Source organism: Trachypithecus francoisi, unplaced genomic scaffold (genome assembly GCF_009764315.1).
Source record: "Trachypithecus francoisi isolate TF-2019V2 unplaced genomic scaffold, Tfra_2.0 Lachesis_group6, whole genome shotgun sequence".
NCBI classification, from domain to species: domain Eukaryota; kingdom Metazoa; phylum Chordata; class Mammalia; order Primates; family Cercopithecidae; genus Trachypithecus; species Trachypithecus francoisi.
The window spans coordinates 97,499,131-97,523,771 of NW_022681471.1; the positions used below are offsets into that span (position 1 = coordinate 97,499,131).

The following is a 24,641-nucleotide window of genomic DNA, read 5'->3' on the forward strand; positions in this document are numbered from 1 at the left end:
TTAATTTTTAACTCAATACCACATTAGTTAATTTTTAACTTTAACTTTGCTTTCTATTAGTGGTTAACACTTAATGTGATTCCAAAAGGAAATATTTTGAAGCACAGTAATCTACGGTTGGGCTTTTAGAGTAAAAATGTTTAAATTGCATGTATGAATATGTTGTTCTTATTTATGCAGATTGACCACTTATCAATAGAAAAACTCCTGATTGACAGTGTCCATGCAAGAGCTCATCAGAAGCTCCAAGAACTGAAGGCCATTCTTAGAGGCTTCAATGCCAATGAAAACTGTAGGTTCTTTTAAACTGACATTTGTTTTTCTTTTGTTTAAACTAGTATCCAGTTTTATTTGATGAGAATCTTAATATGACGTTTTCCTGATATTTTGCTTTTATTGTGGAAGCTGGTATTTCTGCATTTAACTTGTGATCTGCCAAACTTATCCTAATTTTTCCCTTATTACTTATTTAGCTTGGCCTCATTTTTGAAATATTTGTGTATTGGATTTCCTTAAAACTTTATGAAATGGGGCTGGGCATGGCGGCTCATGCCTGTAATACCAGCACTTTGGGAGGCCGAGATGTAAGGATCACTTGAGGCCAGGAGTTCTAGACAAGCCTGGGCAAAAAATGAGACCCCGTGTCTATTTATAAAATTTTTTAAATAAAAAAGAAAAACTTTATGAAACATGAGCTAACAACTTAATATGAATGATTTTAAAACTTTTTATCTAGTGATAAAACAACATTCTAAATATTTATAATATACTTGTAAAATGTGCCCCTTTGAGTGAAGCAGAATTCATCCCTTGTCTTTTTAAAAAGTTTTAAAAATTATTAACAGAGTTCAAATAAGAAATGCAGGTACATGGATATAGTGAAAAACCTTCCAAGTTTAATTACCTAGTAAGTATATTCAGAGCTTTGAGGGACAGTCATTTAGAAAGTGAACCCTTTCATTCTAGGAATATAGGTTCACAACATCATAATGAGCATATTTACTATCCCTGCCCCAATTGTTTTTGGCCATAATTACCTTGTGCCTGCAGTGCACAGTCTTTAATTAACTTAGATGACATAAGTGAAGTGCCTTATAAGTAGGAAGTCTTAATAGTGCTAGTAACGAAGGTACTGCCTTTTGTCATCACAGAGCCCAGCTCAACCCATTATACTTAAAAAAGCTGCTTCTTAGGTATGTACTAGTAACTCTGAATTAAAACCACTTTGACAGAAATAGATTTTTAAAAAATTGCCTGAAGGAAAGACAGAAAGTAGAAAACGAAATGTGCATTTAGGATACATACTCATTCAAAGAAAGTGAAAAGATAGAAGTGAAAAAGGGGATCTAACATAAACCAAAGCATTAGCTTATATTTTTAAAGAGACTAAGGAGAGGGGCAGCCTAACTTAACAAAAATGCAAATATGGGCCTTATAAAAGAAATAAAGAATCTGCCAGAAATTTGGTGAATGTATTGGTTAGATGTGTCTTGGGGGTGCCTGTCCATTAGCCCTATCAGGGTTTAACATTAGCTTCATCAGTACTTCATTATCTTAATTAAAAGCTTCATTAGAAGGCCCTCCCCTTTAATCCCTCAAGCAAAGATGTTAAATACAGACCTAAAAATTATGATTGGAAGCTATAATTGAAACTCTCACTGGAGTTAGAAAGGCTACTAACTACTGCCCCCTTTTGGTGTTTTTTTCTTAATAGCTTTATTGAGATATAATTCACATATAATTACCTCATTCGGTGGTTTTTACTGAAAGAGTTGTGCAATTTGATTTTAGAACTTTTTTTTTTTTTGGAGATGGAGTCTTGCCCTGTCGCCCAGGCTGGAGTGCAGTGGCACGATCTCAGCTCGCTGCAAGCTCCGCCTCCTGGGTTCACGCCATTCTCCTGCCTCAGCCTCCCGAGTAGCTGGGACTACAGGCACCCGCCACCGTGCCCGGCTAATTTTTTGTGTTTTTAGTAGAGACGGGGTTTCACCATGTTAGCCAGGATGGTCTCGATCTCCTGACCTCGTGATCCGCCCGCCTCGGCCTCCCAAAGTGCTGGAATTACAGGTGTGAGCCACTGCGCCTGGCCGATTTTAGAACATTTTAATCATCCCAGAAAGAAACCATGTACCCATTAGCAGTCACAACCCATTCACCCCTCTCCTTCCCTGTCTCTCTTCTGGCAATCATTAATCTACTTTCTACCTCTATAGATTTGCCTATTTGGACATTTCATATAAATGGAATCATAATGTGTGGTCTCTTACATACTGTTTTTAACACAGTTTTTTTGAGGTTCACAGTATGTTTCAATACTTCATTCACTTTTATTGTCAAATAATCCATTGTATGGCTATACCATCTTTTGTTTATCCATTCATCATTGTTGAACATTGGGGTTGTTTTTCTTTTTTGGCTATTGTGGATAATGCTGCTATGAACATTCATGCCCAAGTTTTTGTGTGGACATAAGTTTTCATTTCTCTTGGCTGTACACCTAGGAGTGTAATGACCGGGTCTTGTGGTAACTCTGTTTAACCTTTTGACGTGTTTAACACCACTTTACAATCTAACCAGCAATGTGGGAAGGTTTCATTTTGTCCACATCCTCACCAATACTTGTTATTGTTTGCATTCTTTTATGTGAGGATGCAGTTATCTCAGTAACATTGTTGAAGACTATTTTTTCCTATTTAATTGTCTTGTCACCCTTGTTGAAATTCCCCTTTTGTTCTCTCTTTTTTAAGAAACGGGGTCTCACTGTGTTGCCCAGGCTGGTCTTTGTCTGTCTGTCTATCTATCTATCTATCTATCTATCTATCTATTTATCTATCTGTGTATCTATTTTAAGTCCATGGCCTGCTGAACAGGCTGGTCTTATGCTCCTGGGCTCAAGCAATCCTTCCACATTGGCCTCCCAAAGTGGTGGGATTACAAGTGTGAACCACCATGTCCACCTCTTTTGTTCTTAAGGAAGAGTTTAAGTATTTTGCAATCTTAATTTTTCTAATTTTTCAAAACTTCATTTTTTGAGATTCCAGAAAATAGGGGATGTGTAATCTTTTGATAGGCTCTGGTTTACTTTAGTATCATCTGTAAACAAGGCTTAGTAAAAAAAACAGAGCAAAAACTTACAAGTTAAAAAATAGAAACAAAAAACTATGATTGCCAAGGGATAAATTACTTTGAAAAATAAACTCAAAGCATATGTTTACATAGGAATGGTTTTGTGTACTGTTCACCTAGGTTCTGAAGATTTCTAAAGAGAAGTCTTCAGAACTCAGGTGTAAAATTCCTTTTTGTAGAAATGTTAGGGATCTGAGTTCAGCTGTCTGCTCTTAAGCAAGTCATTTACACTATTTGGGCCATTCTCCTCATCTGAAATTTGAGGATATTATAATAGTCCAGGCTCTTCCTAGATCTTAAACTCTAGTAGGAATGTGCTACACCAGTGGTTTTCAAGCCCTAGGTGTTTTGTAGAGTCCTAGGTGTTAGAGAAGGGTGCTTTAGGGACTATAATTTGGAAGGAAGGGGGAAGCTTGCATGCGGGGTTGATCTCCTCAGTTCTGCTTTAATCAGGACAGTTCTAGAAATGAGGACTGCTAGAGGAAAAGGTCTGCCGACCCACCGTTTTAGAGGGTGTGCTTTAACTTGTTTTTAAAATTCATGTGCATGCATTTATACTCTCCAAGTAGTCTTACTTGATCCTTTTTTGATGGGTGAGCATGCTTTATTAAGATCCCTACTGGAACCAGGGACTACATAGTCTATTCTTAGAATCCCTTAGTGCAGTCACCCTTAAATCAGCTGGCTTTTCTTTTAACACCTAACTGGAATAACCCAAGGAAATGAGTAGCTCAGAGAATGGAGCATTTCAAGGGAAGGCGAGGGGAAGGCATAGATTTCAGATTTTGAGCAGCTCAGGTATGTGGTTTCGTGGGGGTAGAAATGGTTTAGGGGAGAGGAGGCAGGACTTTGGAGATAAGTTCCAAAAAGGCAGTGCAAGGCACTAAAGGTAACTTGAGATATGGCCCAGTTGGCAGCATTGCCTAACTCTTGAAAGCCAGGGTGCTGCTCCCTTGTGTTGTACTCTACCCTTCAGCGCTTGTAATCAGGGCATCCTGATCAGTTTGGAAGCTGTGAACCACACACAGCCATTCCTAATTGAGCTTAGTTGCTGCTCTTCACTCTTCACACTTTATATTACTGTCTGTTCATCCATTCCTCATCTTGTTCTCAATAAATGATAGAAATAAAAGGAGATATGTATGTGTTCTTGCGGGACGAAATAGCAGCAAGTCCTGTCATCTTACACTGCTTTTAATTCCCTCTTCTTTATTTTCTTTGCAAGTTTCCCCATTTTTGTATACCTAAAACCTGTTGCCTTTAAATGCTTTAGGGCATTATGTATTTTATTTTCTGTAAAGAAAATGTGGGCGTTGGTGGTCAAAAAATATGTACATCAATTTGTGTCTAAGTATTTCTTGTCTTTTGAACTGTGTTCTCTGTATTCTTTGATGCCCTATTTTTCTAAGAATACTCAATTGTGGTAATTAGATTGAAATTATAATCGTTGCCCCAATTCCTAGAACTAGTTTTGCTCCATTGCCACACTTTAGAAATGGTTTTGCTTTAGAGAGTTCACTCCTACCCTGTCAGGAATTGCAACAGTATGGAAATGTTTCAAAAATCAGTAACTCTGTTTCACATTTGAAATAACTTTTTATTATGTTAACATAGTAAGTTCAGCAAAACATCACTGATTTGAACTAATTTGTCACATTGGTCTGAATTATATGGTAAAAGAAATTTTTGTTTTTGCCCTTTTTGTTCTGTTTTTTTCAGGTCAGAGTTCTGCTGGATTTGCATGTTAAACATTTTGTATACAAATATGTATTAGATGTACAGGTTGAGTATCCCTTATCTGAAATGCTTGAGACCAGAAGTATTTCAGATCTCGGATGTTTTTTTCAGATTTGGAATATTTGCATTTATACTTACAGGCTGAGCATCCCAAATCTGAAAATCCGAAATCCAAAATGCTTCATTAAGCATTTCCTTTGAGCATCATGTCAGCACTCAAAAAGTTTTGGATTTTGGAGCATTTCAAATTTTGGAGTTTAGGATGCTCACCCTGTGCTTTAAAGCAATTTATTTTTCTCAAATTAAATATATCTTCTGCAATCTTTTACTTTATTAATTTGTTTGATAATTTGTTTGTGTAGACAGTACCAATGATAATGTCACCCATTTGAATTATTGAAAATTTATAGTAAGAGGTTTTGGTTTGTTTCTTTGATTCAAAAGGAATATAGATAATACACATTTGTTGAAACTTTGCTTTTTAAAGCACTTTTACAGCCTTGTCATTTCTTGCTCCTAACAACCTGTGGCATAGAGGGGAAGATGTTATTGTCCTTGTTTGACAAAGTAGCAGGCAGAAGCCACGCCTGGTGAAAAGCCTGCATCGCCACTCCCCTCTGCGCCTGCCACGTTACCTCTCCTTCCTGCACCTGCATCGCCATTCCCCTCTGTATCTGCCTTTCTTTTTCTGTGCTGTAGCTTCAGAGGAACTTGGTAACAAGAAGAGCATATTCCTTTTACAGCCCCTCAATCTGATCAGCACTTAGTGTGTTTTCAGTGTTTTGCTTGTTTACTGGATTTCATTATGTCACTTGCAGAGTTAAGAGAAAAGTTAATTGGGCCTGGTGGAAATACTATGAAACTCTAGATCAGGTGTATTGTCAGCTTTGGGGATTTGTGTTTAGCAGTTGCCTATGTTCTTAATTCATCTGTGACTTGAAATGGAGTACACAAATGACTTAAAAAAAATTTTTCTTCCTGAGTAATCAATAATGTTTATTAGTTTTCAAGTGTTTCTTTAAACACATGGGCTCTAATTGTCAGAATACCTCTTTTTTTATGAAGAATGGCATTGAAAATCATGCGGCCATGGAAAATATTTGTTCTGTTTACAAACAACCAGTTTTCTTTCCATTATATAAGAGAGAAAATCCTTAAAAATTAATTAACTTATTAGTAATTACCAAGGGAAGGTAAAACTAGAACTCAGCTCACTGATGAAATTGAATTTTCACTATTCAATCCTCTTTAAGAGATTTTGGATTTTTTTTTGCTGTAGTATTTGAGACGGGCGTGTTTGTTTCAAGTCACCTTGAAAATTACTTTCTTTTCTTTTTGAACTACTAACTGACATAATAATACTATTGCAAATTTTGCAAAATCATGTTTTTCCTCTAACATTTAGGATCCTTCAATAGTTGGTTTGTTTGTACTCATTGATTGAGAAATAATTTTTCTGGAAAATATTCAGATGGAAAAGTAATTTTTAATTATTGATTGTTCAGCTTCCATAGAGACTGCACTCCCAGCTCTTGTTGTTCCCATCTTGGAGCCCTGTGGTAATTCAGAGTGTCTGCACATTTTGTAGATTTGCATTCTGGAATGTTTCAATTGATGCTTTATGGACTTGGTAAGTTACTAAATGATATAATCATTCAATGTAAGAAAAAATATTTTTAACAAAAACAAAATAAACATTTTCTGTCATTAGGTATTAGAAAGAATGGTATATGTAGTGTCGAAAGTGGGTATGGAAACAGTAACTCTGGCTGATGTCAGTTCCTCAGGGCCATTTTAACTCTACTTTGGATTTTCTTGTAGCAGATGTTAAACTTCCCAGTATAAAGCATATTCATGTTTCTTTATGTAAAATAATGTTGATGGCTGCTGTTTTTTAGGTTAACTTATCAGTCCCAATAGCTCAGTTTCTATTTTACCACTGGGTGACATGGAAATTACAACAAGGAATTCTAATGTCATTTGTGACTGAAGAACATTTTTATTACAGTAGAAACATCTAAGATGACTTGAGGTACAGAATCCTGGAGGAAAGGATTTTTTTTTTCTGGCCTAAACACAGTAGAAATTAAAGTTTGATTTCTTACTTGTTCTGCTACTGAGTTGGTGTTCTGAAATGATGAAATAAGAATTTAGTGTTTTTGTATTGCTACTGGACAGTGTTCTTGAATATATTAGGATATCTGCTATTTGAAATTAATATTCAACTAGAAAGGTTGAAAATAAAGGACTTTCTGGTTATATTTTATAGCCATAGATTTTTTCTATGGGCTGCTCATGGAAAACTGAACTAATTACTTTGAATGACATCACATTGTGATGGCTAAATGACGCATTTGTGAATTACTTTAACTGTGGGTTCCAAATAAGGCAAATGTTATTTGTTCTTAAAAACTTATATTTAACTGTTTTCCTGATTATTAACATAGTACATACTCATAAATAAAAAACTTAAACACACAAAAATTAGAAAAGCAACAGAAAATAGTCTTTTAGGGATGTATGCTTGTCTTAGCAGCTCAGGCTGCCATAACAAAGTATCATAGACTAGGTGACTTAAACAACAGAAATTTATTTTGTCATAGTTCTGGAGGCCAGAAATTCAAGATCAAGGTGTCAGCGTGGTTGATTTCTGATGAGAGCTCTCTTTCTAGCTTGTATGTAGACAGCTGCCTTCTTGCTGTGTCTTCACATGGCTGAGAGAGCAACTTCTCTGGCCTCCGTTCTTATAAGTCTACTAATGATCCTTCATGAAGTCCCTACGTTCATGACCTCATTTAAACCTAATTGCCTCCCAAAGACCCCTTCTCCAAATACCATCACACTGAGGATTAGGGGTTCAACATATGGATCTTGGGGGGACATAGTTGACCCCATAGCAATGCTTTTCTAATTTTTTCTATACTTTGTCCCCATTAATCAAAATCATTTTGTATCTTGCTTTTTTTGCTCATTATTTACTAGCATTTTTTACTGTCATTAAAAATTCTAACTGACTTAATTTGTAAGCTGATCTTCAGCCAACAACTCTTGCATATGCCAGAGATCATTTGTGTTTCATAAGTAAACATTTCAGTGGAGTTTTTGATTTTATGATTTTTAAGGTTCTAAGTCTAGTAATACTATGAGTTTTAAATACTTATAATTTAAAAATACTGATTAAGTAGACTAAGAGTTTGGGGAATTAAAATATAGGCAAAAAATGGATTCATGTATTTGTTACTTGTTCTTTCTGCCAGTGTACATTTGCTGTTAATTAGTTGTCGTATCTATAATGCTGCCTAAATGTTAAAGAGGGAAAACAAACTAGGTTGGCTAATTTCTCATGATACATTTAGTTTAATTTTTCTCTGACTCAAAAACAACATAATTTTCTGCCTTAAACAATAATTTTCATTTGTTTTACACTAATTAGATAAAGGTTTTGTTTCCCATGTAAGCAGTTAATTAATGAAGTGCTTTATTCTGTAGACCAGGCCACTCTGGATGACATGGAGAAGTCTGTGAATGATGATATGAAACGAATCATACCCTGGATTCAGCAACTTAAGTAAGCTTATTTATATAGCTCAAGACTAAAAATGGAAACATTTTGACAAGATGTTTTCTTCTCCATCATTACTCTTGGTCAGTCACTGTCCTTAAGGTTTATGACATGAAACTTAAGTGCCTTTTGGTACCTTAGAATCTAAATTATCTTGAAATAGTTCCAAGATGTCAGTTTCTCATATCAAATTCTCCTCTAGAGCAAATATAGGTGTGAAGGGCATAACACTCAACTTTCATCCCTTACCACATTTTCTTCTGTACAAGCACTTTACAGATCACTTACACAATGAATTTTATTGTATCAAGTGTTCTCTGTAATAAAGTACTATTTGTTCTTGTCCAGGGTAATCGTCGTGGTTGACTACCAACTGACACTTTCAAAATAGTCATTTCTGCTTCTCGAACACTGTCGTTCAATTTGGCTCAAAATCCTTTAAATGCTTCACACTGTTAAAGTAAATAAAATTGAAAATGGAGCTAGATATAATTCTGTGGAGTTTCATTACCACTCTGGTACACAAAGGTACCCTTATAGCAACTCTAACAAACTCTTTCTTAAAATTAATAAAACAAAATTCCAAAGGCTAAAAAAAATTCAGAGACTAAAACCAAAACTGGCAAATGGAGAAGGCAGTATGGGGGGCAGGGGGAGCTTATCTAAAGAAAAGACTATAAAGTGGGATCTATTGTTCTTATAATCTTTTAGCCTCTGCCCTTCCCTTTAGCCCATATTTGAAAAATTCAATATAACCAAGTAATGTTTTCATTAACAGGGTATGATTTTTTTTTTTCTTTTGAGACAGGGTTTTGCTTTGTTGCCACCCAGGCTGGAGTAAAGTACAATAGCATGATCTCAGCTCACTGCAACCTCTGCCCTCCAGGCTTAAGCGATTCTTCTACCTCAGCCTCCTAAGTAGCTGGGACCACAGGCGCATACCACCATGCCTAGCCAATTTTTGTTTTCAGGGATTTTTTTTGGTTTTTTTTTGAGACAGTCTCACTCTGTTGCCCAGGCTGGAGTGCAGTGGCGTTATCTCGGCTTACTGCAACCTCTGCCTCCCGGGTTCAAGGGATTCTCCTGCCTCAGCCTCCCGAATGACTGGGATTACAGGTGTGTGCCACCATGCCAAACTAATTTTTTGTATTTTTAGTAGAGACAGAGTTTCACCATGTTGGCCAGGCTGGTCTCAAACTTCTGACCTCAGGTGTGATGTGCCTGCCTTGGCCTCCCAAAGTGCTGGGATTACAGGCATGAGCCACCGTGCCCAGCCCAGGGCATGATTTTTAAAGCCAGTAGATAGATAATATTATGTGAGCCTTTTTTTTTTTTTGAGCAGCTATTTAGTTTATCTGTATGTGAAAAAAAAAAATCAGTCATTAATCTGGGTAGTGATTTCTAAAACTTTTAGTGTTTTAGCATCATTGTGCATTTTGGCTAAATAAGCAAGGTTTAAATATCCTAACATGCTTAATAATTCACATCTTGCATAACTTGAGGTTGTTTATCTGGCAGTTCTAGCTGCTCAAAATATAAACTAAAACCAGAAAGCTAAGTCCCGGAAGCCTTTAACTTACCAAATGTGTGCCTGTACGTAAACTTACATAATTTATTTATAAGAAAAGTCCCCTGATTGTCATTTATAATAGTGTTTCTCAAATGATCTGTGGTGAATGACCAGTTTCTCACTAATCTATCATGGGACACTGATTTTTTGAAATAACTTTATTGAGGTATAATTTACATACCATAAAAATGCACCCATTTTAAGTGTACAGTTCAATGATTTGTTGTAAATTTACTGACTTTTGCAACCATCACCACAATCCACTTTTAGAACATGTAGGACATTTCCATCACCCCAAAGAAATGTCCATTTATAGTTAACCATTCCCAACCTCAGAAAACTGTGAATCCACTTTTTATTTGCCTTTTCTGGTCATTTCATATAAAGTGGAATCAAAATATGCTGTCTTTTGTGACTGGCTTCTTTCACTTAGCATAATGTTTTCAAGGTTCATCCATATTGTAGCATATATCAGTACTTCATTCCTTTTTATGACTGAATAATATTTCACTGTATGGATATACCACATTTGGTTTATCCATTCATCAATTGATGAACATTTGGGTTGTTTCCACTTTTTGGTTATTATGCATAATGATGCCATGCACATTCATGTGTAAGTCTATATGTGGACTTATGTTTTCTTTTCTCTTGGAGTGGCACCCAGGAGTGGAACTGCTAGGGCGTACAGTAATTTGTTTAGCTTTTAAAAGAAAACGCCAAACTGTTTTCCAGAATGACTGTGCCATTTTACAACCCCATCAGTAATGTTGGGAGAATTTCCATTTCTCTACATCCTTGCCAACAATGTTACTGTCTTTGAATATAGACATCCTAATGAGTATGAAGAAGTATCTCATTGTAATTTTGATTTGTATTTCCCTAATAATGATGTTGAGCATCTGTTTGTTCATGTGATTACTTTTTTAAATAATGTGCAATAAAAATGCATTCCAGGAAAAAAGAAATGAAAGAACATGTACAAGATATAAGCCCCAGTGTTTTTTTATTAGAATCAACAGATAAAGTTACACTTCATTAAATATAATCAGAACAAACATAGGAAAAAAGAAAATTATAGAAACTGTGTACATTTTTCATTGAAAGTGTACACACACGCAATTAATATAGAAAGTCACTTAGACTCAAGTTTTTTGTCCCACAGGATCATAACAAATAGTGAAGAGTGAGATAGCAATTTCAGATCGACTTTGAAAAGACCACCTGGTATATCAGTAGTTAGAATTTTTAATGTGACACATGAGCTTGTTTCTTGTTTGTAATAACTTGTCTGTGTTAGATTGATGATCATGCTAATCATGAGAGATGTTTCTCATGTTTTCCTTTTAATAACATACATAGTAGAGATATTCTCACAAAGCTATGTTGATGGAAATCAAAGTAGAGATTTGAAAGAAATTTTAGCAAGTTCAGGATATTCATTTTTAATTTTTATTCAAAATGAAGCAAGTGATGGTATATTTTCAGAATTTATCTTCATTCCTTCATCAGTAACCAATTCTTGCATTTGATCCGTAAAGTTGTAGTTAAATTTTTCTTTCAATGAAAAAAACAAAATGGTTTCCAGAACAGTTGACAAACTACCCTTAAAATGTCATATATTATAACATGGTTTTACTGCACATGACTGATATACAGTTTGTACCACATGCAACTTGCCACACAAATGTATCAGCACCCAAACTGGTCTTTGCTCTATTCATCAAGGCAAGGCTGCTGATATGAGCTGGGATGTTGTGGCATTGTTATGCTGCTGTGAAAATTCTTATTTTCTGTAGTTTCATTATGCATCAGTGGAGTTTGTGAACCAGCCATTTTATCCCTTTTTTACATATTATATGGTATCCTAGTTTCAAGGATAGATAATCGCATACAAGGAATAAGAGGAGTACTATATTAAAAACATCAGTGAAATCTGGCAGCTTACCTGAAAGGGACGTGGGAACAAAGGTAGTTAATACTACTGGGACCTGCTAGGTATACTACACACTTCACACATACACAATTTAAAAACTGGGGCTATATAAAGAATATTGAGATTAGTTGGTGCTGTCTTTAAACTATAGGAAATCTGTCACTCCTTATAATAAACTAATATAGTATCTCATCCTTATAGTTAATTCTACCTTATAACTAAGATCATTCACATTGTGGTTTAAACTTCTTAAACTAAAACTAGAATTGACGGTCTAATGCAAAACTGTGAAGAAATGATTTGTCATTATGGCCATGTGTCCTTTTATTAGTTCAGTTAAATTTCAATTAATTGTTTTTTTAATGGTCTTTAATCATTCATAAATCGATAGCACACAGATAATCAGAAAAGTCTGAGATTTGATGTGGATTATCACTTTTAAATTCAGGTTTTGGCTTGGACAGCAGCGTTGCAAGCAGTCTATAAAACATCTGCCTACGATAAGCAGTGAAACATTGCAGCTTTCCAATTACTCAACTCATCCTATTGGAAACCTTTCTAAGAATAAACTGTTCATTAAACTTACCCGCCTTCCACAATACTACATTGTAAGTATGCAAAGGAGTGATTTGGAGTGATCAAGTTTAGTAATTCTGTTAGTATCTTAAATGACTTATTGTTTAACTTGCCAATGAATTTTATTGAATATTTGACTTTCATATAGTGATTCTCAACCCAGGGGGTTAGAATGGGGGAGAGAGGAATGTCATGTCTCAGTTGGGGAACATAAGGTATAACCCCATCCCTCACTCTAGGGTCTGTCCTATCATGAGGCCTAGTCTTTGATTGCAATGAGACATCTCTGTAAGAATAAAAAATTTGAGAGCAATTCCTGTAAAGGTCTGGTGATGTTTTGATGTCAGATAAAGTTGTTTGACTTGAATATTAACTTGTATAGTGAAACCTTTCAAATATGGACTGGCTGAATTAGCTTTATTTTTTCATCCTTCATTGATTGAAGGCATCATTCATTTTATTGAGTATGTGTTCCTTTTAGTGCACAGTGAGGTCCTTTCTTATTCCTTTTTCACTGTTTCTATATGTTTTCTAGTTTCTTTATTTTTGAATTAGTTAAAATTTGTAATAATTTGAAATATGAGCTCATTTTGAATATATTTCCTGCTTGTTGAAATTTCTGGCCGGGTGTGGTGGCTCACACCTGTAATCCCAGCACTTGGGAGGCCAAGGCAGGCAGATCACGAGGTCAGGAGATGGAGACCATCCTGGCTAACACGATGAAACCCCATCTCTACTAAAAATACAAAAACAAAAAATTAGCCAGGCATGGTGGTGGGCGCCTGTAGTCCCAGCTACTTGGGAGGCTGAGGCAGGAGAATGGCGTGAACCAGGAGGTGGAACTTGCAATGAGCCGAGATGGCGCCACTGCACTCCAACCTGGGTGACTCCGTCTCAGAAAAAAAAAAAAAAAAAAAAAAGAAATTTCTATATATATACCAAGTATACCAAGTAGATGTGTTGGCTAAGAATCTATGTTTTACAAATATTAATTCAGGCCAGGTGTGCTGGCTCACGCCTGTAAAACTAACACTTTGGGAGGCTAAGGCAGGAGGATCACTTGAGTCCAGACGTTTGAGATCAGCTTAAGCAATATAGTGAGACCTCGTCTCTTACAAAAATAAAATAAAAAATAAAAATTTTAATTCAAGATTGTTGGTTGAAAGTAATGGGAGTGAACTTTTTAAGGTTTTGACCTGTACTTTTAAAAGATATTACTTTAAAAGGACACCATGTGTAGGCTAACATATCTTAAGCTCGGGATACTTATGTAGACTAATGAGTCTGTCATTGATCTGAATTTTACTTTTTCTGAATTTTAAAACAGCAGCTGTAGAACTAGATTTGGCCCACAACAAAAGACTATTGTTTCAGTTCTCAGTGAGCTTGCTTGGTCTACATGTGAAATGATAATACAGAATACATGCATCATAGCGAAACCCATGAACATACAAAGATCTCTTATAATCAGCCATGCACAAAATAAAATAAAAATGGTTATCATTTATTATTTTCTGACATTTAGCATCAACAAACAACCAGGCTTTAATGTCAGTGACCAGTGATCTATTATAAAGCAATAATTTGTTTCACATGGTTTAGACCAAAACTGAATGTAGATTACTCCTCGTCCTCTAGATTTATCACTTAGGGGTGATATGTTCATGGAAGTGGAAAGAACTACTACCATGGACATTAAGAAGAACAGAGGAAAGTCTTGCTGCAATTGATCTCCCTTTAAATGTCTTTCTGCCATTTTACCTTTCTTTTTTGGTTAGCTTATTAAGATATAATTTACATAAAGTAAAAATACAGACTTTTTAGCCTGAGTTCTGATAAATGCATACAGTTATGTAGCCTCCATCTGAGGACACAGAACAGATCCATTATACCCCAAAATTCCCTCCCAATACCCCTTATGATCAGTCCCCTCCAACTAGTAATCACTGGCCTGTTTTCTGTCTCTATAGGTTTGCCTTTTCTGTCCAGTTTCTTTGACTCAGCATAATGCCTTTGACATTCATCTGTGTTGTTGTGTGTATAATAGTTTCTTCCTTTTGTTGCAGAGTAGCATTCCATGGTGTGGGAGTACCACAGTTTGTGTTTAATGAGTCACTCATTGAAGGACATTGGGGTTGTTTCCAGTTTGGGGCAATTGTGACTAAAGCTGTTAAACATTTGCATATAGATTTTTGTGTGTGCATAAGTTGTCATTTTTTATTTCATCTTGGATAAGTAACTAGGAGTGGGATTATTGGGTCATATGGTAAATGTGTGTTTAACTTTGTAGAAGACTGCAAGCTGTTTTCCAAAGTGATGTACTATTTTGCATTCCAGCCAGCAATGTATGAGAGTTCTAGTTGCTCCTTATTCTTACCAACAGTTAGTCATTAGAATTTTTAAAAAATATTAACCATTCTGATAGGTATGTAGTGGTGTCTTATCGTAGGCCTAATTTACACTGCCCTAATGGCTGAAGATGTTGAGCGTATTTTCATGTGCTCATCCTATCTTCTTTGGTGAAATGGCCATTTGACTTTTAATTTTAACGTTTCCTGAGGTACCTCATCAGTGCGATGCTTTCCTGAAGAGTATGTGTGGGGAGGAGGGGTAGCAAGGGAGAAAGGAAGCAGGAAGAGAGATGGGAAAGAATGTGTGTTGGTCAGGAGCCTTTCCTAATGGCATTTATTTTTGTCACTAAAGTATTTAGGGACTTTTCTTAAATTTTAACTAGACCTTGGAAACAGTAAGCAGGTATAGTAGGAAGAGCAAGGCCTCTGGAACCAAACTTCTGGAATCAAAGCATGAGTCCGTCACTTACTACATGTGTGACCTTGGGCAAGTAACTTGCTTTTTTTGTGCCTTAGTTTCCTCATCACAAAAATAAAGATAGGCTGGTTGCGATGGCTCATGCCTGTAATCCTAGTACTCTGGGAGGCCTAGGCAGGCGGATCACCCGAGGTTAGCAGTTCGAGACCAGCTTGGGCAACATGGCAAAACCCCTCCTCTAATAAAAATACAAAAAATTAGCCTAGTGTAGTGGCACACACCTGTAATCCCAGCTACTTCGGAGGCTGAGGCATAAGAATCGCTTGAACCTGGGAGGCGGAGGTTGCAGTGAGCTGACATTGTGCCATTGCACTCCAGCCTGGTTGACAGAGTGAGACTCTGTCTCAAAACAAACGAACAAACAACAAAAAAACCTACTTCACAGGGTTATGAGGAAGATTAAATATGTTAGCATCTGTAAAGTATTGGGACAATACTTGGCACGTATTAAGCTTTGTATCAGTGTTAACTGTCAGTATTGTTACCCTCACAGTGACCATATTTTTCAGTTGAAAAATTAGGGTTTGTTTTTACATATTTCCAAGTATGAGGGTTGGTTGTCATTTTTCTCTGCCTTAATAATGGAATTTTTAGAATGTTTGAGTGGTTAAGGGAGGCAGCAGAGCAATTTAAAATAGATACCATTCTGGAAAATCTAGCAGACTGTATTAGTCTGTTTTCACGCTGCTGAAAAAGAAATGCCTGAGACTGGACAGTTTACAAAAGAAAGAGGTTTAACTGGAACCACAGTTCCATGTGACTGGGAAGGCCTCACAATCACAGCAGAAGGCAAGGAGGAGCAAGTCACAGCTTACGTGGATGGTGGCAGGTGAAGAGAGAGCTTGTGCAAAGAAACTCCCATTTTTAAAACCATCAAATTTCGTGAGACCCATTCACTATCATGAGAACATCACAGGAAAGACCCGCCCCTGTGATTCAGTCATCTCCCACCAAGTCCCTCCCACAACACATGGGAATTATGGGAGCTACAAGATGAGATTTGGGTGGGGACACAAAGTCAAACCATATCACAGACCTATTGGATTTAGGCATAATTTTTTATTTTCAATTAAAAACTGAGGTATGAATATCAAGAACACCTAACACATAATAGTTTAAATGCCCCATTTGTTATACTTTATGGTTGCTTTTGCTTTTATCATTCTTCTTTGGTCTCATCTACTTTTTGGAAAACAAATTATGTATTTACTAGGAATGCTCTTTTTTGATACGATTGATTTAACCTCTTTTTTTCTTTTTCTTTTTTAAGACATCTACATTAGATTTATAATTCTGAGCCTTACTTGATGATGTACAGAGGAAAATATCTGACACTACTTATTTCTCTGAGTCTTATTTCTTTTCGGGATTTTTAGGTTGTGGAGATGTTGGAGGTTCCCAATAAACCCACACAACTGTCGTACAAGTACTACTTTATGTCTGTGAATGCTGCAGATCGTGAAGACAGTCCTGCAATGGCATTGCTGCTGCAGCAGTTCAAGGAAAACATCCAGGACTTGGTTTTTCGTACAAAAACCGGGAAACAGACCAGAACCAATGCCAAGCGCAAGGTATGATTCCATATGAAAATGAGCACAGAATTTGTGTGTGTTAACTTGGTTGTGTTCTTTACTCATTTTTAATATGAGAAAGAACTAAGATACGGTTTTTAAGAGACGAGGCAGCAATAAGGCTTAAGTAACAATTGTCTACATTTTCTTGAAAATGCTTCTGTTTTAATTAAATAATTTGTCCACCATTTTCCATGAGATAACTTGTTAAACACAAAATATTTACTAATAAATTACCAGTGTTTAGGTCAGTATTTACTCAGTAAATACAATAACATTTGTTTTGGTTAACCCTGAGCTTTCTTCCAGTATTTTAACTATCTTAATGAATTGCATCACATGTACTTTTTTTTTTTTTTTTTTACCTGTTTGTGTTCTTTACTTAAATTCTAGTTGTCTGATGATCCATGTCCAGTAGAATCCAAGAAAACAAAACGATCAGAGAAATGTGTGCCTTCAATAAAGTTTTAGCTCACTTTGTCGCTATGTGTGATACAAATATGCCATTTGTAGGACTTCGGTTGGAGGTAATTTTTTTGGAACAGTTCTGAATACCCCAAATGAAAGAGTAGTTTTTAAAATGTGTTGCTCAGGGTGTATATAGATTCCACTAGGAAAAGCAGAGTGTTTGTGATCCTGTTCATTTTGGGAGGAGTGGCAGGGTTACAATCATAGCATCTTATGGTATACATGTAAAACATGGCTTGAATTATTTCATCTCTCTGATTCCAGATTCTGGGTCTTCTGCTCTTTATGGAAATTGAATGTAAATTTTTCCCAGTTAAAAAAAGGTGGACAGGGCTGGGCGCGGTGGCTCACACCGAGCACTTTGGGAGGCCGAGGCGGGTGGATCACTTGAGGTCAGGAGTTTGAGTCCAGCCTGGCCAACATGGTAAAACCCCGTCTCTACTAAAAATACAAAAATTATCGGGGCGTGGTGGCACATGCCTGTAATCCCAGCTACTTGGGAGGCTGAAGCAGGAGAACTGCTTGAACCCGGGAGGTATAGGTTGCAGTGAGCCAAGATTGCACCACTGTACTCCAGCCTGGGCAACAGAGCAAGACTCTGTCTCAAAAAAAAAAAAAAAAAAAAAAAAAAGGATGAAAGAAAAAGTGGACAGGCTGAGTGCAGTGGCTGATGCCTATAATCCCAGCACTTTGAGAGGCCAAGGTGGAAGGATTGCTTGAGCTCAGGAGTTCGAGACCAGCCTGGGCAACATAGCAAGACCTCGTCTCTATTAAAAAAATTAAAGAAAAACAAGTGGACAGTTTTTAAGAATTAACATTTTACTTTTATACCTCTTAGTAGGAGCATTGTTTAAGCCTATTAGAGACGGTTAGTTGATAGCTGGGTGGCTTATTTTTGAGTTGGTAAAGCTATGTATATTGCTTAAGCCCTAGTAAAACTGGGATCCTTTGTAAGAAGCAGATCAGAAAGAATATTAAACTAAATTTTTACTTTTCTCACATGGGAGAAGCAATAGATTTATGCAGAATTAGTGCCTTTAAAGAATACGCAGTTGTGATATCCAATGTAATCCTCAAACGTGAAAGGGAGGTAACAGACCTGCATTTTTTGTATTTCCAAAAAGGAGTTTGGCCAAGGATGGGTAGCCGCTCAAAAGTGATACACTAAAACCCCAGTTATTTCCTTGTAGTTTAAAGTTTTATGTTTTGTAAGAATCCCCTCCTCTGTAAGTTATTGTGAGTGAAGGAGAGACCTGGAAATGTGGAAATGGACTTTTTCAGCTGGGCTGATGATGATGGCCTTGGAAGATTTGTTGAAAATAGCTTTCATGCTTTAGAACAGGGATTGGGGAACTTTTTCTGTAAAGAGCCAAATATAAACATTTTAGACTTTGTGCGTCAAGTGGTCTCTGTTATAGCTATTCAAATCTGCTGTTGCAGTGTGAACCAGCCAGAGCTGATATTTAAACAAATGAGCATGGCTGTGTTATGGTAAAACTTCATTTACAAAAACAGGCAGTGGGCCAGGCGCTGTGGCTCATGCCTGTAGTCCCAGCACTTTGGGAGGCCGAGGTGGGCGGATCACCTGAGGTCAGGAATTTGAGACCAACCTGGCCAACATGATGAAACCCCGTCTCTGCTAAAAATACAAAACTTAGTCGGGCATGGTAGCGGGGGCCTGTAATCCCAGCTACTCGGGAGGCTGAGGCAGGAGAATCGCTTGAACCTGGGAGGCGGAGGTTGCAGTGAGCCGAGATCACGCCACTGCACTCCAGCCTGGGTGACAGAGCGAGACTTCTTCTCAAAACAAACAAACAAACAAACAGAAAATCCAGGCATTGGGCTGGATTTGGCTCATGAGCTGTTGTTTGCCAACCCCTGCTTTACAGGACTTTGGGATCTGCAGGCAGAGGATAAGGTGTGAAATTGTAAAGAGCCCAGAGAGAAACCCAAGCCTAGAAACAGGCACCTAAAATAAATACTCTTGTCCTTGATGCCCCAGCTCCTAGAACTGTGAGCTTGATGAATGTCCTCTTATCTGGATACTGGCCTTAGCTCCTAAACTGTAGTGTGTCCATGTTTCCTATGTAATTGACTGTATTCTTGGACTCTTTTATTGTGTTATTTGGATTGATTATATGAATGTCATTCAGTTAACTACCTTTGCAGTGGGAAGGGAAGATGGATATATGGTGCTGGGGCAAAGCAGTGCATTTATATCCTCTCTTCCCTACCCACAGGCCAGAATTTGCAAAAATGTGCGTCTTTGTAGGCCTACGTAGGTTAATGACTGTAGACATACGTCCTCTCTTTCCACCTTCTCTGTATTATACTTGCTGCACATATGGGACACAGATGAACATTCTGTAGTGCTCTATTGAACTCAAATTCTTAAAAACTTATCTACTTTTTATTCTCAGTGAACATTCTAGCTATGTTAAACATAAAAGCAAGCACATTTTCTACTTAAAGTAATTTAGGCTGAGATGTGAATAACTAAAACTAAATCTAATCTTATAAGAGATGTTTATATATCTTTTTTTTTTTTTAAATGGAGTTTCACTCTTGTCACTCAGGCTGGAGTGCAATGGCGCGATCTCGACTCACTGCAACCTCAGTCTCCCCGATTCAAGCGATTCTCCTGCCTCAGCCTCCCAAGTAGCTGGGATTACAGGCATGTGCCACCACACCTGGCTAATTTTTGTATTAGTAGAGATGGGGTTTCACCATGTTGGCTAGGCTCGTCTTGAACTCCTGACCTCAGGTGATCTGACCGCCTCGGCCTCACAAAGTGCTGGGATTACAGGTGTGAACCACCGCATCCGGCCGGATGTTTATATATCTGATTGGTAGAATAGCAGCAACATTTTTGAGCTGGCCCACACTTCATTTCCTTTTGAATCTGAACCCCTACTTCCTATCTGGTAGCAACTATTTTTCTAAACCTTTCCCTTTCCCAGGCCCAAAGAGCAGGGCTCACTTAAATACTTGGAACTTCCTTAAATCCTTTCCAGAACATGATAGATATAAATAGTCTGTCATGCAAGACCTGGGAATATCTGCCAAAGGCAAGCATTTCTTTAGATCAGATGACTTTCTGGCATACTGTAATTACTTGCAGTCCCATGGATAGGGTTTCAGGCACTATCTCTGCATTTATCTTTTTAATTTGCTTTCTGAATCCTTTAATTGGGAAAGAGATGTCATTGGGTAAATGCACAAATTGGAAATCTTTTCTTGGGTTTCACATAGGAAGTAGTTTAATTCTTAAAAATATATTTCAGAAAAGTTGTGAACTAAAAAATATTGTTTAGAAATAAGTTATGACAGTGACTCAAACATTGTTTTGAACAAACAGAATAGAATTACATGAGAAAACCATTCTTATTTTGTAGTGGCCTCTTGAACTACTAAAATTGATTCTAGATTACTTTTGGCTCACTGCAAAAATTAGACTAATCTCCTGAATTTTGAATATTTGCCACTTGTGGAGGTGTTTCTTAAACTAGATGCGCTGGGACAGCTTTGAGTTCACTGGACTTTGTATAGTTTCCCAGGAAATCTAATGATGGGGATAATACTCATGCCTAATACGTTGTAACTTGGGGAAAGAATGGCCCTATAACGTGCCACAAGAATAGAGACTGTAGTACTTAGAAATGGTAGTTGTTTTTGTAAAATTGGTGGTCTGATATAATTCTGTTTTTCTCTTTCTAGTTGTCCAATCTGGAGATTCCACATCAAGGAGTGCAAGTGGAAGGTGATGGCTTCAGCCATGCAATTCGCTTATTAAAGTAAGCCCCTGTCATGTGTTTCACTTGGTGCCATATGTTGCAGTCACACTCTGAAAGCTGCTTCTTTTCCATGAGACAACATAAAGCAGTGTTCAGAACCTGTGGGTGTTGTGGATTTCTGCATAGAGTTACTAGGGTCTGGGGGAAGATTCCCTTTAGTCTATGGAGTGGCAATCCAGCATCACTTGGTTTTGTTTTTTTTGTTTTCTTTTGTTTGTTTGTTTGTTTTGAGACAGAGTCTCGTTCTTTTGCTCAGGTTGACTGGAGTGCAGTGACACGATCTTGGCTCACTGCAACCTCCCAACCTCCGCCTCCTAGGTTCAAGCGATTCTTGTGCCTCAGTCTCCCGAGTAGCTGGGACTACAGGCGCACACCACCATGCCCGGCTAGTTTTTGTGTATTTTTAGTAGAGACAGGGTTTTGCCATGTTGGCCAGGCTGGTCTCGAACTCCTGGCCTCAAGTGATCTACCCGCCTTGGCCTCCCAAAGTGCTGGGATTACAGGCATAAGCCACCGCACCTGGCCTCACTTGGTATTTTTGGATGTCTTTTCATTCAGCAGATATAGAGTGTGACTGTGTGTCAGGCTTGAATTCTGACATCCCCTCAGAATGCTGTGGGTTCATAAAGCAGAGGAATATGGGCTAGTTCAGAAGTCAGGAAGGGTATCCCTGAGGAGGTACCAGTTGTACTTGGACTGAAGGAAAAGTGAGAATAAGAGGAAAGTGGGGCAGAGGTAGTGGGAAGTCCTAACCAGAGGCATAACTGCTAATGTGAAGGCTTGGAGGGAAGAGAGAGCTTGGCATTTTTGTGCTGAAAGGAGTTCGGCATGGCAGGAGATGGGAGAAATGAGGCTGGAAATGTAAGCAGGAATCGGTCAGATCCTTTAGGCCTATGTAAATGTCCTTCAACAATTTAGGTTTTATCCTAATGACACCAAGAAGCTATCAGATGATTTTAAGCTAAAACTGACATCATTAGATAGGTGTTTTTGAAAGCTCAACCTGATAGCAATATGGAGAATAAATTGAAGGGGAACAAGACTAAAGTAATGAAACCAGTTGGTGAAATGGTTCACATTAGAGTTGTTGGTAGCTCAGAGCAGGGTACATTCCACAAGGAGTTAGGAGAGAAGGTATTCACGAGTTATGATTAGATTGGTGTTGAAGGTGAGAAAGAGGGGAAAGTGGCAAAGATGATTCTTGGTTTTATCTTGGGCAAATGATGGATGGTGGCATTGTTTTCTGAGATAAAGGACACCAAAGATGTGAGTTTGAATGGACTTTGCTAAGTTTAAGGTGCCTGAATACCCTTTGGGCATGTGTTTCAAGCTTAGGTAACAGATCTGGGAAGGAGAAGTAGATAAAGTCATCACCATGTTGATAGTAATTGAGCTGGGGTAGTAAATTAGATCACCAGGAAAGAGTATACAGGAAATGGGCATAGGGCTTAGTTCTAATGGACAAAGGACGAGGAGCCAAAAGATGCTTAGAAGTAAAGCTAATGTGGTACATGTGCTTTATAAAGTGATCCAGTATGTACTTGCAAAGCCAGAATACTATCTAAGAGATCAACCTTTTTGGTCCAGCAAACAGGTTTCTTTGCAAAGGAGGGGTACACTTTATTGTTTCCCAGATGTTGCTTAATGATATAAATTATATAAGCAATTTTTATTTATTGAATTCCTCTGTCTGCTAAGACATAGCAGCTCTGCAATTTGAGCAATGGGGCTTTACCATTTGTTATACAGGAATCTGTTTCTGTGGAAGGTAGAGCTAGCAAATAGTGTCACATGACCATGTGTCATTAGTGCTCCCTTTAGATACTACAGAATTGAAGAACTAGAATAGTTCCTCTTCCTGGCTATCTTAACACTATTTCTACAAAAACATTTTCAGGAGAGAGAAAACTAGTCTTATGATGGAAATCAGTAGGAAAATGCAATACTTTCAATTGTGTTTGGTTTTGAATTGCTTTGCCTTGAATATAGGTTATTTTTTTTTCTTTTTACTCTTCTTGGCACCTGTAGATAAGTTGACAATTTGCATAATATCTTGTTCTCGGCATTTTTACAAGAGAAATTTCAGTCTCCTTTCTTCTTGAACTCAAGGGAATGCATAAGAGTCCTACCTAGGAAGGAAGTACTTTATATTTTTTTAGCTTCATTTTATAATAACTCTAAAAGTCTTTAATCCTGGCTTTTGTTTTATTTTAAAAGGTAAAGGAAAATATACATAAATCGATATGTTAAAGATAACTGTTTGTCCAGTAAGTGCTGTCCATTGTTGGAGTAGGGTATAGAAGTGAAGAAGGAAAAAAGTAAATAATAAATGTCTCAACATGATTTTATTAAAATCCTATATAGACCTAATTAGTATGGAATTGGACTCATGCATTTACTCTTCAGAAACTCTTGTAACAAGCTTTTAGTCCTGGATATATTAATATTGAATATGAATATGAGTTGATACTTCAAAGCTTTAAAATTGGCACACTTTCCTTCTCTTTGCCAAAAATACATTCCGTTCTTGTTCTACTTTATCTCCTTGAAAATGTGTTGAGCAAGCCTCCTTGATGCATCTCTGCAATCATAGTATCAAATGTATCATGGTAAACTTCTTCAGTTGCTATGGTTCATGGACCTATTGCCTTGTGCAAATTCAAGAGCCTTGATCCTATAACCCAAATCAGGCTTGGACACAAGTTTTGAGAGAGCGGCATGCTCATGGTGCCTAGTTTTGAACACTTCAGCAAACTTCCCACCTTCTCGTTGAACTCATGTCACAGTCATGCGCAGTGGTAAAGGTCCTCTGGCCACACCCACGAGGGTTTTTCATTTCCTCCATTGTGTTTCTTTGCCTCCTATAGCTTATGCTGATAATGCACAGGCACAGCTCTTTTTTTGCAAGTTGTACGGCCCAGTTTGTCTTCATACATGTGTGCAGTCTTTATAAAAACCTCTTCACTTTCCTTTTAGGCACACTCATGCTGCTTTTGCTGGTACTTTCAGTGATCTCCCTGCTTTTGCACTGCAGGGCCATAGTGGGGTTAATGATGTTTGTAAAAGCCCTCACAACAAAGCTAACACACATCTGCCAGACCATAAAAGACCATAACCTGGCTCCTCAATTTGTTTAATACTGAGAAGTACAGGAGAAAAGTTGGTTAGGAGCAGCCGTGTAAAGCAAACATTTTTGAATTGGTAAAAATTTTCAGATAGGTTAAGCCATTGTCCAGAAAATACCTTCCACAGTTCTTAATTTTTGGCTACTATAGTAGTATTTTGCAGTATTTTAAGTTTGTAACAATTTTGTCAGGTTTCCTTTTGGGGAACCTGGTTTTGGGTTGTTGTTTTTTTCCCCCTCCCATGATCATGCTGAGAAGATAAAAGTTACAGTTTATTTTTATTCATTCTGTTCCATTCATAACCTTAAAAGCAAGTAACTATTTTACGGGTGCCTTGAGGTAGAGCT

At 37.4% G+C, this 24,641-nt stretch overlaps 1 protein-coding gene across 1 annotated transcript in view; it reads left to right on the forward strand.

Annotated features, from left to right (window-relative positions):
- MED14 (mediator complex subunit 14) overlaps nucleotides 1–24,641 on the forward strand; it is an 88,154-nt gene that overhangs the window by 27,556 nt on the left and 35,957 nt on the right. The window contains 9 exon segments of the mRNA XM_033201704.1: nucleotides 181–292; nucleotides 6,369–6,440; nucleotides 6,443–6,493; nucleotides 8,353–8,431; nucleotides 12,380–12,539; nucleotides 16,713–16,907; nucleotides 17,301–17,346; nucleotides 17,349–17,434; nucleotides 21,093–21,169. Coding sequence (XP_033057595.1) covers nucleotides 181–292; nucleotides 6,369–6,440; nucleotides 6,443–6,493; nucleotides 8,353–8,431; nucleotides 12,380–12,539; nucleotides 16,713–16,907; nucleotides 17,301–17,346; nucleotides 17,349–17,434; nucleotides 21,093–21,169 — 878 coding nt within the window.